Source organism: Danio rerio, chromosome 20 (genome assembly GCF_052040795.2).
Source record: "Danio rerio strain M-AB ecotype USA chromosome 20, GRCz13ab, whole genome shotgun sequence".
Taxonomy (NCBI): Eukaryota; Metazoa; Chordata; class Actinopteri; order Cypriniformes; family Danionidae; genus Danio; species Danio rerio.
This window is the reverse complement of record NC_141040.1, coordinates 51,402,068-51,418,146: the sequence shown is the minus strand read 5'-3', so window position 1 is coordinate 51,418,146 and position 16,079 is coordinate 51,402,068. Positions and strand designations below refer to the sequence as shown.

Below are 16,079 nucleotides of genomic sequence, written 5' to 3'. Positions count from 1 at the left end.
TAGATAGATAGATAGATAGATAGATAGATAGATAGATAGATAGATAGATAGATAGATTAAAGGACAGACCGACAGATAGATAGATAGATAGATAGATAGATAGATAGATAGATAGATAGATAGATAGATAGATAGATAGATAGATAGATAGATAGATAGATAGATAAAAGGACAGACAGACAGTTAGATAGATAGACAGACAGACAGACAGACAGACAGACAGACAGACAGACAGACAGATAGATAGATAGATAGATAGATAGATAGATAGATAGTAAGACAGACAGACAGACAGACAGACAGACAGACAGACAGACAGACAGACAGATAGATAGATAGATAGATAGATAGATAGATAGATAGATAGATAGATAGATAGATAGATAGATAGATAGATAGATAGATAGTAAGACAGACAGGCAGAGAGATTAGCAGTCAGACAGACAGACAATACATAAGAAGTGCAGAAGAGGCCTACATTGTTAAATTTTTCCACTCAGAAAGTTTGAGTCAATATAGCAGATGTGTGTCCCAGTCAGAGCTGTGCTGGTAATCGATCAAATGGCAGAATCAAAAACAGGTCAACAAACGCTGCGCGTATCAGAGAAGCAGAGCAGAGCATCCATGTGAACCTCCATGTGCTTTGATCTTCACTGTCACATCACTGCGTAACCATGACAACAGAGAATTCCAACACAAGCTCTAGGTGAGCTGACAATACTATGCAGAATCCGTTTAAATCAAAGTGAGACAACAGCTGCTTTACTCCAATCATACATTTGTCTGTGTGATTTCCCGCTGGTGTTGTTGGGTTAAAGAGAAGTATATTTATTAATGGTTGGTTACAGACGCTCAGCACACAGACTCCATCACAGAGGGCCAAACCGGTTCACAGCTGATGGCGCACAACATCAGCCAATCATATCCTCCTGATTTTTCTCGGTCATCATTAAGCCAATCAACAGACTGTAGGCAGGCAGAGTCTGTTTATGGTTTGAAAGCATTGATTAACATATACTAGTAGGCCTAATGTCCATCTTCAGTGTGTGTGTGTGTGTGTGTGTGTGTGTGTGTGTGTGTGTGTGTGTGTGTACTGGTTTTGATGGTTTACAAGGACAGTTTTTTGTATAACTGCATGGGTCTAACCTAGTTGTAAATTACTACAGTGGTTTATGATGTCCTTGTAATTCAAAATGCTTAAAATCATACTTAAGAGTGTCTTTTGACATTCAAAATTTGCCTAAAAGTTTTCTGTGAGGGTTGGGTTTAGGGATATGGCCATCTCTTTCTTTTTTTTTTTCTTTTTTTTTTTAACGCAGGGCTACGTTTCCAGAATGATCCTGGGTTGGGATTCGTGAAAACAAAAATTGCAAAAACAATGTAGCTCCTGGGACGAATTTGGCACTCTCCAGAAATGTACATAGAGATACTTTTTTTTAGAATGAGCTAGGGTTGATTTTAGTTGTTTATATACAGACAATTATTATTGTTTTCAAGAACTCACACTTTGAAACCTGTTTTCACTTGTCGTGAAAATGAATGGCCAAAATGCACAGTAATCATGATAACTCTGACTACTGAATTATTAATAAAAGCTAAGCTGAAAAAGTTGAACACATAAAAAAGCTAAAAACGAAACTTTTAAAAAACTATATAAAATCACATACATTAATACTTAATTATGAAAACAACAAATATGGGGAGACATGGTGGCTCAGTGGTTCACGCTGGTTCAAGCACCGGCTTTCTGTGTGGAGTTTCCTCTTCCGGCTGCCCCCACAAGTCCAAAAACATGCGCACTGTGTGTGTAAATTTGAGATTGTATTGATGTTTCCCAGTACTGGCTTGCAGTTGGAAGTGCATTATGTAAAACATATTCTGGAATGGTTGGCGGTTCATTCCGCTGTGGTGTCCCCTGATAAATAAGGTACTAAGCCAAAGAAAAAATAATAAATCTATTAAAAAATGAGACGGAAAGCAAGCTTGATCTTGCTGATTCTCCTAGCAGAGGTGGCTGCTGAAGCATTGTCCACATGCAGACCGAGGGGCTTCGGTTTTATAAATAGCCGTCATCATTGGTGGGTCATTTCCTGACAGGTGATGACTCATCACGACCTCATCCTGTTCCCTGGGCTCTCAGCCAATCACATCGCACGATCTCAAACAATAACAGCAACACAGGAAGCACATCACTGTAGGTCTGATCACAAACACTCACATGCACACTACTCACTGTACAGAGGTAATTTATGTAAGCCAATCCATTAATTAGCTATCCATTAAAAGCCACTAGTATTCATTAGACCCCGAATTTAGAGAACATAATAAATGTGAATATGGAGCCTTTATTGCAAAAAAAAAAAAAATACAGGCAAAATTGGAAAAAATCTCCTTAACCTTATTATAATTATAAATTGTATATATTATAAAATTGATTAATTTAATTTAGAAGGTCATAGTACCTCAGTTCAATTATACTTCAGGAATGGTCCCTATGACTGTGCCTGCTCAAATACAGTTTTTCTCAGTGGCTTTGGTGCATTTCTCACAACACTATTTACATTTTCACAACAGGTCATGCATTTCTCAAAACAATTAGTCATTTGTGCACATCATAGTAGCAGTTTCTCATTCCTTCCAACAAATTGCAGATGCTTTTGGACATGCATCAACTGCTTTCATACAACTCTCTGCTGTTTAGAACATTATCATTCGCTGATGTCATGTCAGTCAAAATTAACTAAACTCGTGAATGCTGAATAGTCATTCCATGTAAAACTACAGTTTTTCTATGTGGCTCACGTGCATTTCTCACAACACTGTTTACATTTGCACAACAGTAAATGCTTTTTTCGAAACAGTTACAGTTTTTCTCAGTGGCTTTGGTGCATTTTTCACAACACTATTTACATTTGCACAACAGGTAATGCATTTCTCTAAACAATTAGTCATTTGTGCACATCATAGTAGCAGTTTCTCATTCCTTCCAACACATTGCAAATGCATTTGGACCAGCATCAATTGCTTTCATACAACTCTCTGCTGTTTATAACATTATCATTCGCTGATGTCATGTCAGTCAAAATGAACTAAACTTGTAAATGCTGAATAGTCATTTCATATTAAACTAATAGTCCTTGTTTCATTACTTGAGTCATTACATACAAAAATGTTGAACTAGTTGTCAAAATCTGTCTAGCAAATTTTATTAAAAAAATGTTTAAACTTTATTTTCCTGAAAATGTCTTAAAAATTGAACAATTTGATGAATGATTTACAGACCTGTGTATGTTGTAGGTTCAGTTCCAATATGTACTGCAATATTGTCTTCAGTTGTGCACAGCTCAATGCACAATGCTGTGAATAAATTAGAATTGTAAAGAGCAAATGCAGTAAAAATGTGAAACATACATATTCAGTGTCTTGTACTCAGATGCCTCACTAAATGCAGTGATGTCTAACTTTACTGTAGTGTTCAAATGGCTGTGCAAATAGTATACAGTGCTGTCTTGAGCATTTTCAGCAAGTGTCACCAAAATCTTTTTTTCAAAGGCCTTTTTTTGCATTGAAAAAATGTACAGAGTATAGTGTCATAATGAAAACAGGACCAGGCCATTTGACTATCTTGTTCATAAACAATGGTGTCAGGACTTTTCATCTTAATGACACTGACACTTTGATTGACATCAATACTTGCTTTTGAGGAATGAACTATCTATTTTGAGCGAGTGACGTGCTTTTGCAGGTTATCAGCTTGGTTTTGCAGTTTGCACTAATTGTTTTGCAGTTTGATTTAACTGTTGTGCAAATGTAAATAGTGTTGTGAGAAATGCACCAAAGCATCTGAGAAAAACTGTAATACAAACTGCAAAACCTAGTGGACAACCTGCAAAAGTGCGTCACTTACTCAAAATTCAGAGCTCGTTCCTCAAAAGCAATATTGATGTCAATGAAGGTATCAATTCAATTCAATTCAGCTTTATTTGTATAGCGCTTTTACAATGTAGATTGTGTCAAAGCAGCTTCACATAAATGGTCATAGTAACTGGAACAGTGTGGTTCAGTAACTGGAACAGTGTGGTTCAGGTTTTAGTGTTTAAGTTAAGTTCAGTTCAGTTTAGCTCAGTTCAGTGTGATTTAATCATTACTGAGAGTTCAAACACTGAAGAGCAAATTCATCGATGCGTAGCTCTACCAATCCTGAACCATGCGAGGCAGTGGCGACAGCGGAGAGGGAAAAAAAACTTCACCTGATGGTATCAGTGTCATCAAGATGAAAGTCCTGACTCCATGGTGTATGAACAGGATAGTCAAATGGCTTTGTCATGTTTTCATTATGACACTTTACTCTGCAAGTCTATCCAATGCAAAACAGTCAGATTTTGATGACATTTCCTGAAAATGCTCAGGACAGCACTGTATACCAGTGGTTCTCAAAGCTTTTTCATCAGGTACCACCTCCGAAAAAAAAACTGTCTCTCCAAGTACCACCAAAATGAGCATTCAAGAGTTCACACTTAGCTGATGATTGATTATAAGCAAGTTTGGCATGCCGTCCCGGGAGGGAGCCCAGGGCTCAAGAACCTTTGAGCTCAGGAGGGCGAGAGGGGAGCCTTGAGCTCAGGTAGATCTCGACAACTCCCCCTTGATAAAAACTGATGACTAAAAATTGAATGCTATGAAAAGATATGCTGCATGGTGAGATATTAACTGTAGTGCAAAATTTAGATTTATCAATTCACTTGTTGTGCATGTTTTTTGGAATGTGGGAGGAAACCGGAGGACCCGGGGAAAACCCACGCAAGCACGGGAAGAACATGCAAACTACACACAGAAACGACCACCGGCCTGTTAAAGGACTAGAACCGGTGACGTTCTTGCTGTGAGGCGACAGTGCTAATCACTGGGCCACCGTGCTGCCCCATGGAGGGAAAGGTGAAGAGGTAGGGGTGGAAGTGGGGATTCTTCAAATCGAAGATGACTGTAGTAAAAAAAAAACCTGGCTCTTTATAGTAGGTTAGAAATGGCCTGATTGGTGGATCATGCATGCTAATGCAGAACCAGCTGTGTTCAATCATAATCACGTGCACCTCTCGAAATTAGTTTATGAATAAACTTCACGTATTGAAATACAGTAGCGTAGTAGGCCCAGTAAAGCAGCTACAACTCTGCATAGTTACAAAACGTGGCAGATTACCTCAGAAAAATAGGCTATATGTCATATATGGCATATTATATACATCATTTTTGATAAATTTTGAAATGTGTGTAGCATGTACATGACATATTTCATTCCTCCACGTATCACTAGAAGGAAGCCTGCGTACCACTAGAGGTACACGTACCACAGATTGAGAACCACTGCTGTATTTGTGCAGCCATATAAAAAACTATAGTAAAGTTAGACATCACTGCATTTAATGAGGTATCTGAGTACAAGACACTGAATATGTATGTTTCACAGGTTTACTGCATTTGCTCTGTGCAATTCTACTTTATTCACAGCATTGTGCAAAAGAATAAACACACCCTTATTTACAAACATAAACTCCCTTTAGGTAGAGCTGTGCACAACTGTAAACAATATTACAGTACATATTGAAAGTGAACCTACAACACACACAGGCCTGTAAACCATTAATGAAACTGTTCAATTTAGAAGACATTTTCAGAAAAAAAAATTCAGAAAATTTGCTTGACATATTTTGACAACTAGTTCAACATTTTTGTATGTAATGACTCAAGACATCAATACTTGCTTTTGAGGCATGAGCTCTCCATTTTGAGCAAGTGACACGCTTTTGCAGGTTATCAACTAGGTTTTGCAGTTTGCATTAATTGTTTTGACAAATGACTGCTGTGCAAATGTAAATAGTGTTGTAAGAAATGCACCAAAGCCACTGAGAAAAACTGTAAAACTATTATGATTAGAAAGGTGTTGAAAAAAATCTTTCCTTTAAACAGAAATTAGGGTGAAAAAAATAAACAGGGGGGCTAATCATTCAGGAGGGGACTTCAACTGCATATATACACACAATACAAACATCTGATATATTTGTATACTACAGTACAGACACTTCACTCGTACAGTAGTGTGATCATGCTGTGACTCCAAACATAGCTCATGACTCAGATTTTGTCCCAGTTTCGAGCGAATTGAATCTTGAGTTGTGAATCCCACCGCTCATGTCCCTGTTATACCTGTGCATGTGCAACAAACTAAACCACTTCACACACACACACACACACACACACAAACACACACACACACTTTTAGCTTTAAATGTTTGTTTACAAAACCGTTTTCTGGTTTGATTATAGAGTCATTTTAAAAATGGATGTGGGGGCGATACACACAGACAGACAGGAAGAAACATAATTACACTGCATCTTCGGGACTTGTTTGTGTGTATTCATAGTATTTTTACAGTATATACACTATATAAAATGGGTTTTATAGTTGTAAATAGAGCAAAGTTTTATTCTGGAATATGATTTTTAGGAGGACATTTATTTAAACCTTACCTCGAAGTCGTTGGTCACCAGCTCTTGGTTGGCCATCAGAGTTTGTAGCTCGCCCTGGGTGGCCGTAAGCTCCTGAAAATTAAGTTCAAAGGCATCAAAGCAGTATGTCGTAAGGATTTGAACATATCTTTACACATCGCAAGCGGAAAAATCTGGTTGTCAGCGCTTTTTCCTTTATTAAAGGCACTAGGCTTTGGCATTGTCAATAATTGATGTAGTCTGTGATGAACAAAACATATAGACACAATTTAAATATAAATTATGAATAAAACAGGGTATAAACCACACAGAGGAGCCCTAATCAAACACGTCTACTCCTCAAACAATCACACTCGCAGCCCCCAGAAGTACATTTCTACATTAGTCTTTTCACTTCACTTTCTTTCAATCATCCACTGATAGATGGAGAAAAGTATTACATAATAAATAATAAAGTGTTGTGGGCACACATCAAGTGTAATGTCTCTTTCATTCATACGAGATGCTAGAGGGCGCCCTTGTGCATAAACTTCATATATACATCACTGAAGTTATATAAGTTACACTAAAGTCCCTTTAAGGCGGTTGTTGTTAGAAGGGATACAGCTGCAAACTAAAGTTAACAAAAATATTTTTATTATTATATATTAAATTAAACATTCAATTGTATTTTATTAACCCCTACCCCAACCCCCACAATAGGGTATATGCCGAGCTAGTGCTGTTCCCATGCTGATACACTTCCGGTGACCTGTTATTGTGAACTTTTTCTCATTTTATACGGTTCCTTATACAGCATCGATGTTGTAATGTCATTAAAATACATTAAGTTAAATAAACTTTAGCATTTATTTAGTTGCTCAAGCATAAAACGAGACAAAAAGCACGCGCACGCGCCCGTCAGAATCGGCAGGCTAATGCAGAAGCTCCATTGAATATACTGGGGTAAAATAAATGCTCATATAATAAAGATATGGCAGGGGAAATGTAATTTAATGTGCTTCTTGGACAATCTGAGACCCACTTTAAATCGGATATCACTCAGCCAGTGGAGATCGCTGATTTTTTTAAAGAAAACAGACCTTAAACGGACCGGATTTTGCATTGCCATTCAATTCACCGGAAGCGCTTAACCCAGGTTAATGGCAAATTAAAAGTCCTATTAGCATGCTTCGGCATATACCCCATTACGTAAAAACTCAGCAGGCACAGAATGTCAACATGACGTGAGATTGACGTTGTACCCCAACGTCATGGGGACGTTATATAAAAATCAGTTTGACATCAGATCCCAACGGCATGCCAGCATCAATGTCCAACGTCCAACCTAAAATCAACCAAATATCAATGTTACAGCTTGAAGTGTGGACGTTACCACTATGATGTCTGTCAGACGTTAGATTTTGGTTGCCATACCTGACGAATAAATGTCAGTATTTGACGTCAATATGATGTTTGTTTAAGATGCTGGCTCGACGTTGGATTTTGGTCACTTTCCAACACAACCTAAAATCAACCAAATATCAACGTCATTTGACCTCGTTATTGAACATCAAAATAACATTGTCCTTAGACGCTGACTAAACATTTAATTTTGGTCACCTGACGTAACGACCGAAATTCAACCTAATATTAACGTCTTATGATGTTGTGTGCCTGCTGGGAACATAATTATTGTTGTACAGTATCACAAAAAATATGCCATATCCACATCTGTATACCTACTAGACTTTACCCTTTGAAGCAAGTCATTTCACTTGGTAACCATCTTTGAAACGCCTCTCTGGCATTTTGTTTGAATGGGAAAACAAAAAAGTTAGCAAATATTTTTTATTAAATTTCATATTTAAAATCCCCAATAAAATTAAACAACGACTGTCTCTTAAGCCTGGTTTATACTTCTGCATCAAGTGACCGGCGTAACCCACGGCACATGTGTAACAGAGTTACACTTGCACTGTGTTAAAATTATAACATTTTTCAAATTATATTGTGATTTTTATTTATTTAAAGATTTTATTTCATATTTGTGAATTTTATCATTTTAAGAATGATTTTGGAGTCATTTTCATTTATTTACCATGGCAGTGTTTAACCTGCACACCGCAACTTTTTGTATCTCTTGTGTTGCCGTAGTTCCTCCTCCCCCCCAACATTGCTGTTGTGTATTTATGAGGGGGTCGGATGTGCAGTACAGGCAGAAGACAACATAATTGTGTTTAATTGTCTGCTCCAGGACTATATAAAGTGAAGGAAAGCAGCTCTTGGTGTCGTCTCAATGTCATTGAGTGAAAGTAGATCAGTTACACATGCAATGCGCGTAGCTGTGCATTTATACTTCTGTCTCTGTTGGTCTGCATTAACCTTTCCAAAACGCTAGTTGGCAGTGAGGTGCTAATGTGTCTCTGTGTCGAGTTTCTTCGCCTGTGTTTTGTTCTTTCTGAACGCTTCCGGGATGTACAAGTGGCTCAAACTCGCTCATTTTGAGGCAGGAACCGGCGGACGTGCAACAACTTTAACCATAAACACAACACAAAACAAAACTTTCCATCCGGAGCTCCTTTACGGGACTCCACACTTGTAAACAAACGCTCCATCGGACTCGCACGGTACGGCTTCTTCTTCTAAGGTCACATATTAGAATATTACACTTATCTATTGGTGAATCACACATCTTATGGTTTTACATTCATTCATTCATTCATTCATTCATTTATTCATTTGTTTGTTTGTTTGTTCAAAATTGTCTGTAGAGTATGAGTGTGTGTGAATGAGTGTATGCGTGTTTCCCAGTACTGGAAGGGCTTCCGCTGCATAAAACATATGCTGGAATAGTTGGCGGTTCATTTCGCTGTGGCGACACCTTATGAATAAATTACTTTTCGGCTTAGTCCCTTATTTATCAGGCGTCGCCACAGGGGAATGAACCATCAACTAATTCAGCATATGTTTTACACAGCGGAAGCCCTTCCAACCGCAACCCAGTGCTGGGAAACACCCATACACACTCATACACAAAGGCCAATTTAGTTTATTTAATTCACCTGTACCGCATGTTTATGGACTGTGGGGAAACCGGAGCACCCAGAGGAAACCCACACCAACACAACGCCGGGAGAACATGCAAACTCCACACAGAAACGCCAACTGGTCCGGCTGATACTCAAACCAGTGACCTTGCTGTGAGGTGACAGTGCTAACCAGTGAGCCATCATGCCGCTGTATATGAACATTTGGTACTTTTGAAAAGCATCCACAGATTAGCCCAAATCACCTTCTTGACTATTTGATCAGACTTGCAATGTTAACACAAATAAAACAAGACTGGAATCGCCAAAACTACTGTTATGTAACCATAACAAACAAATGAAACATAATGGGACCACAATGTAGGCTCACAGCATGCTGTTGTATAATATACTATGCAGTGTGCTGGTGTTCAGTGGCCTACTGTATGTGTGTGCGCTGACAGTAAACACCAATGACCGGCATTTGCTGAAATATTGATGTGTCAGCGTCTGCGTGCGGGTGGGCAGGGCTTTGGGTTGGAGCTCCAGCCAATAAATTCTTCTGCAGTTTGAATGCATAATTAGCCAGACTGTTGCCATGGTGATGGGAGGGGAGGGGTGGGTCTGGATGGAAAGGTCTCTGTTAAACCAGAGCATCTTCACTGCTGAGATCAGAGTGTGTGTGTGTGTGTGTGTGATGACGGAGCCTTGCTGACGCTCCCCTGAGGCCACTGGCTATTTTAAACTGGCAAGAGAAAGCATCTTTCTGTTTCTCTCTATTCTGTATCTTTTTCTCCATCACTACTCTAACAATACATGCCATACAATAGAAATATTACTGAAGATATGATAATGAGTGACATTATAATAATGTCTTGTTGAAATATGCATGGGTATCCCTGGAAAAAAGTCAGCATATTATGCTTCAAAATCTTTATTTACATTTCAGCATTAATGGTGTATCACAGAAGTGCAAGTTACCAAGTTACCTTAGCCCAGAGAAGTCAACTGCGCTTCTGGACACTGTTAACATAGGGCTTCCTATTGGCACAGTGCAGTTTTAACTGGCATTTGTGGCTGTAACTACGTATTGTGGTACTTGAAAATTTGTGCCCAAGTAGTCCTGAGCCCATGTGTGAAAGCTAAATATTTATGTTTACGTAAAACAAAATATGACAAGCATATATCCAAAAGTATATAAACATAAACACGAAAATATAGAAATATTTTTTTTATTTAAATGATTAAGTTTATTAAGTAAAATGACAAATATGCATAACAAAATAATTTATTAATTAAATTGAAAACTAAATTTGGAAAAGATTTTATTTCAGTATCCTCTTTTTTTTACTTGTTTTGATACATCTAGCTTTAAGGTTAAATAAAGATAAATGTATAAAATGGAGTTATATAAACTAAAATAACAACCAAAACATTATTTACATTTAAGACCTGAAGGGTTTAGCACCAGTTTATTTACATTTATTTTTCAATTTCATTGTGAAATAAATGTATTAAACATGGTTATATTTTTATTTATATTGCCACAGCCGTATCACCCTGCAGCCCAAGACACACACTGATGATAAGCAGGGCTGAGACTGGTCACCACCTGGATGGGAGACCACATGGGAAATCTAGGTTGCTGTTGGAAGTTGTGTTAGAGAGGCCAGCGAAGGTGCTGAACCTGCGGTCTGTGTGGGTCCTAATGCCCTAGCATAGTGAAGGGGACTATACTGTCAGTGAGCACTGTCTTTTGGATGAGATGTTAAACAGAGGTCCTCACTCTCTGTGGTCATTAGAAATCTTATGGCACTTCTCGTAAAGAGCAGGAGTGTAACCCTGGTATCCTGGCCAAATTCCCTCCATCGGCCCTTACCTATCATGGCCTCCCAATCATCCCTATCCCCCGAATTGGATCTATCTCTGTCTCTCCACTGTACCTATAGCTGGTGTGGTGAGCGCACTGCCACTTGTTGTCATGTGGCTGACCTTGCATCATCCAAGTGGATGCTGCACACTGGTGGTGGTGTGGAGAGACACCACCGCTTTTGGTGTATGGCCGTACACAATAAATGCACTTTATAAATAAACATTACTTACTATATTTTAAAGTAGCCCTCGCAACACTGCTTTAAACCTAAATTAAACTATTTTATTTCAAATTCTTGTTTTTTTTGTGATTATTTTGTGTATTTTGATACTACTATGCTAAAACTGAAATAAAATAAAAAGAATAAAATATATGAAATGTAGCTATGTAAACTAAAATAAATATTTCTTGTATTTATTTTTTGTGAATTAAATGTATTCATATTTTAAAGTAGGCCATTTAAAACTCCTTTTAAACCAAAATTTTATTTTATTGTGATTATTTTGTGTTTGGATACTACAAGCTTACTTAAAAACTGAAATAAAAAAAAAAGATAAATAATAATAATAAATAATTCCTTATATTTATATAGCGATTTTCTGGACACTCAAAGTGCTTTACACGTTGGCAGGAATCTCCTCAGCATCCACCTGGATTACACCATAGCAGCCATATTGCGCTAGAGCGCACTGGTGGATAGGAGACAGACTGATGATTACCCAATTATGATATGGGGTCATGATGGACAGAGGCCAATGGACAAATTTGGCCAGGATACCGAGGTTTAACCTCTACTCTTTTTCGAAGGGCATCCTGGCATTTTTAACAACCACAGAGAGTCAGGAACTCGGTTTAACATCTCATCTGAAAGACAACGCTCCCTGTGCAGTGTAGAGTCCCCGTCACTATACTGGGGCATTAGGATCTACACAGACTGCATGTTGAGCACCCCCTGCTGGCCTCCTTAACATCACTTCCAACATCAACCTAGCTTTCCCATGTGGTCTCCCATATAGGTACTGACCGGGCACAGCCGTGCTTAGCTTCAGTGGGTGACCAAGTGAGAGTTGCAGAGAGCTAGCTGCCGGCTAAATAAAAAATAATATATAAAATGTAGCTATGTCAACTAAAATAAAAACCAAAACATTACTTCCACTTATAAGATCTGAGTGTGTAAAGTGTTAAGCACCAGTTAATTTACATTTCTTTTTTGTGAATTAAATGTCTTAAACATGCTTATATTTTAAAGTTGACCATACTTATTTTAAAACCAAATTTTTTTATTGTTTATTTCAATTTCTTTCATTATTTTGTGATTATTTTGTGTTTGGACACTACTAGCGTACTAAGACTGAAATAAAAAGAAGATAAATAGAATAAAATATATATTATAAACTAAACTAAAAAACAAAACATTACTTCTACTTAAGATCTGAGTGTGTAAAGGAATCAGGGGTGCTGCTAGGTTGTGGTTAGCATGAATCTTTGGGCCCACGCCATTTTGGGGCCCCAAAAGTTACTATTGGGGGCCTCCCAGTTCCCGAGTTTGCCATTTAAAAATAAAAAAATTATTAAGCATTTTGTATTTTAACACTGCTTTAACACTGTAAATATTGCTAGGTTCCACACGAAGTAGATTTTAGGTTTTAATTAAAAATTTAAGTGGATTGAACATAAAACAATTAAGTTGTCCCAAAAAACTCTCTATTGTGTTGATTTAGCGTCACGGTGGCGCAGTGGGTAACACAATCACTTCACAGCAAGAAGGTCGCTGGTTCGAGCCTTAGCTGGGTCAGTTGGCATTTCTGTGTGGAGTTTGTTCTTCCCGTGTTGGCTTTGGTTTCCTCCAGGTGCTCCAATTTCTCCCATAGTCCAAACACATGCGCTATAGGTGAATAGGGTAATAAACTTGTGCGTATATGTGTGAATGAGTGTTTTTGGATGTGGTGGGTTGCAGCTGGAAGGGAATCCGCTGCGTAAAATATATGCTGGATAAGTTGGCGGTTCATTCCCTTGTGGCAACCCCTGATTAATAAAGGGACTAAGCCGAAAAGAAAATGAATAAACAAGCAGCAAAAATATTTTCTTTAGTGACGGCCATTAAACAGCTGAATGTTTCTTCCCCTAATTACTATTCATATGTATGCTAATGAGGTTTAGGATTGTCTCCGCCTCCTCTGCCTCTCTGTACATTTAATGCAGAAGGTTTTTCTTTCATCCCTCGAGACAAAAAGCACTTTCTGTTCATCCTGCCCTGTTATTTTCTCTCTGTTCTTTGTGCGTGTGGTGAAGTCTGATGTGTTCTGACAGAGTGTTTTGGATGTGCTGAGCTGGAGCGGGTCAGATGTAGTTCTGCGCTCACTCTTTGTCCCAGTTGTGGCCTTCTGACAATAATCTTTGTGTGTTTCTGGAGCTGCCGATGTCCACAAAGAGAGCTCTGTGTGTGTCGGTGGGGGAGGATATTTTGAGCGTGAGGTTATTTTCGTCGTGCTTTCGAAAAAAGTCCTTCACACTGACAGACATTTCTGGCTGTTGATTATCAAGTCACTCACTGGCAGTTTGAGTGATGGTGATCAATTCTGAAGAAACATTGAGCAGGTTTTATATTTATGCAGCTCACACTGTAGCTCCGCCCACCATTAAATCTGATTGGCTCAGAAGTCTATTTATCATTCATTTATTTTTCTTCGGCTTAGTCCCTTTATTTATCAGGGGTCGCCACAGCGGATTGAACCACCAACTTATCCACCATATATTTTACACAGAGGATGGTCTTTTAAATGCAACCCAGTACTGGGAAACACCCACACACACTCATTCTCACACACACTCGTACACTACGGACAATTTAGTTTATTAAGTGCACCTATAGCGCATGTCTTTGGACTTGTGGGGAAAACCGGTGCACCCGGAGGAAATCCACGCCAAGGAGGTCTATTTGACTTACACTAAAACATTTTGATACTGTTTATAACTTAATTAAAATTTCTATTAAATTGAAACCAAAGCGACAATAAAAAAGCAAACAAATATGGTTGTTTTAAACTTTTTGTTCATCAGTTGACCTGAAAAAAGAAGGAAAGAAACTGAAACTGAAGAAATTAATTATTAATGCTGAATACTGAAATAGAAATGTGAAGCAGTGCAACAGTTCTAAACACGCATGCTACTCAATTTGTATTCATCAATAAAACAGAATAAAACAATTTAAATTAAATTTGAAACTTATTATTTAACAAATTTTTATTTCAGCTATTTATTATGTTTTTTAGCATAAATTAATGATATTTACTATAAATAAAGTAAATAATATGTATTACAACCCCAAAATCGGAAAAAGTTGGGACCGTATAAAAAAAACACAAATAAAAAAAATAGTTTTTTTTCTAAATTTACTTTGACTTGTATTTAGTTGCAGACAATACAACAAACATTATTTAATGTGTTCCTCAGGATTTTTATTGTTTTTTGTTTTGTGTTTGCTCTTTTTTAAATAAACGCGTATTACAATTTTGGTTCTTGCAACACATCAAAAAAGTTGGACCAGTAAATCATTTACCACTTTGTAATGCTGCCATTCCTTTTCACAACACTTAAAAGACGTTTATGACGTTAAGTGATGAAGTGTTTCAGGTGTAATTTTGTCCCTTTCTTCCTGCAAACAAGTCTCAAGGTCGTCAACAGTAGGTTGTTGCATTTTGCGCTTTAAAATGCACCACACATTCTCTATTGGACACAGGTCAGGACTACAGGCAGGCCAGTCAAGTACCTGTATCCTCCACAGCCAGGGCTTTGTAATGTGTGCAGGATGTAGGTTTGCATTGTCTTGTTGTCATGGGCATCCCTGGAAAAGATGTCAGCATAATGTGCTCCAAAATCTCTAAGTACTTTTCAGCATTAATGGTGCCATCACAGAAGTGCAAGTTACCTTTGCCAAGGGCACTGACACAACCCCACACCATGACAGACTCTGGCTTTTGGACTTGTTGCTGCCTGTGTAATAATAAATATGATGTTTTTTTGTTTTTTTTTGGTTGCCAGGCGATGGAAAGCAAGCTGCTGGTTGGTGGGAAAAACATTATCGATCACACTAATGAACAACAGAAGATGCTTGAACAGAAAAGACACGAGATCGCTGAACAGGTAAAACACACTTTTATTATCCACATTCCCATTTCACACCACTAGAGGCGCCAATAATGACACGACAGCTATAGAGTCCTCACACAGAGCTGATTGATTCCCTACTGTTTGGAATCTGTTCTGATTCCAGGTTCTTAATTAACCCTTTTAAAGCAACCAAAGAGCATAGTATCACCAAGAGGCGACACTCTAGTGCAATCTGGGAAACAGCCACTAGATGGCGCGGCGGGCATTTTGGAATGAAAACTCCAATAGAACAGCATATTATAAGTCTGCAAAATAAACTATTAAAAGTGCTGATGATTGTCATAGTAAATGTTGTTTTTTCGTCTGTCAGGTTGTATCTCAGCTTTAACGCGCTTTTAAAATAAATAAATAAAAAACAAAGCAGCTGCTCACCATCACGACAGCAATAGGATCCAATGGACAGCCGACCGCTTTTACTCCAAAATAGCGTAATCCGGGGCTGTAGCTGGGCGCTGCTATTGCAATGGAACGTTCTATTGAGTGTCGCCTCTTGGTCATTCTAAGCTCTTTGAAGCAACTGAAGG

General features: G+C 38.1%; 1 protein-coding gene and 1 long non-coding RNA gene across 4 annotated transcripts in view; one reads left to right on the top strand and one right to left on the bottom strand.

The window, feature by feature from the left end:
* The window catches only part of LOC147839473 (uncharacterized), a 503,025-nt gene that overhangs the window by 330,322 nt on the left and 156,624 nt on the right, over positions 1 to 16,079 (bottom strand). The window lies entirely within an intron of this gene.
* Positions 1 to 16,079, top strand: part of kif3ca (kinesin family member 3Ca) — a 45,820-nt gene that overhangs the window by 3,158 nt on the left and 26,583 nt on the right. For 2 of the 3 annotated variants that reach the window (XR_015518930.1, XM_087298766.1), the window contains exon 2: positions 15,427 to 15,528. Coding sequence is in view for 1 of the 3 variants with exons in the window: in XM_087298766.1 (XP_087154892.1) it covers positions 15,427 to 15,528 (102 nt within the window). In the remaining 2 variants the exon portion in view is untranslated. Of the gene's footprint in view, positions 1 to 75; positions 419 to 15,426; positions 15,529 to 16,079 lie in introns of those variants that run through there. The other variant, XR_015518931.1, reaches the window with a different exon arrangement.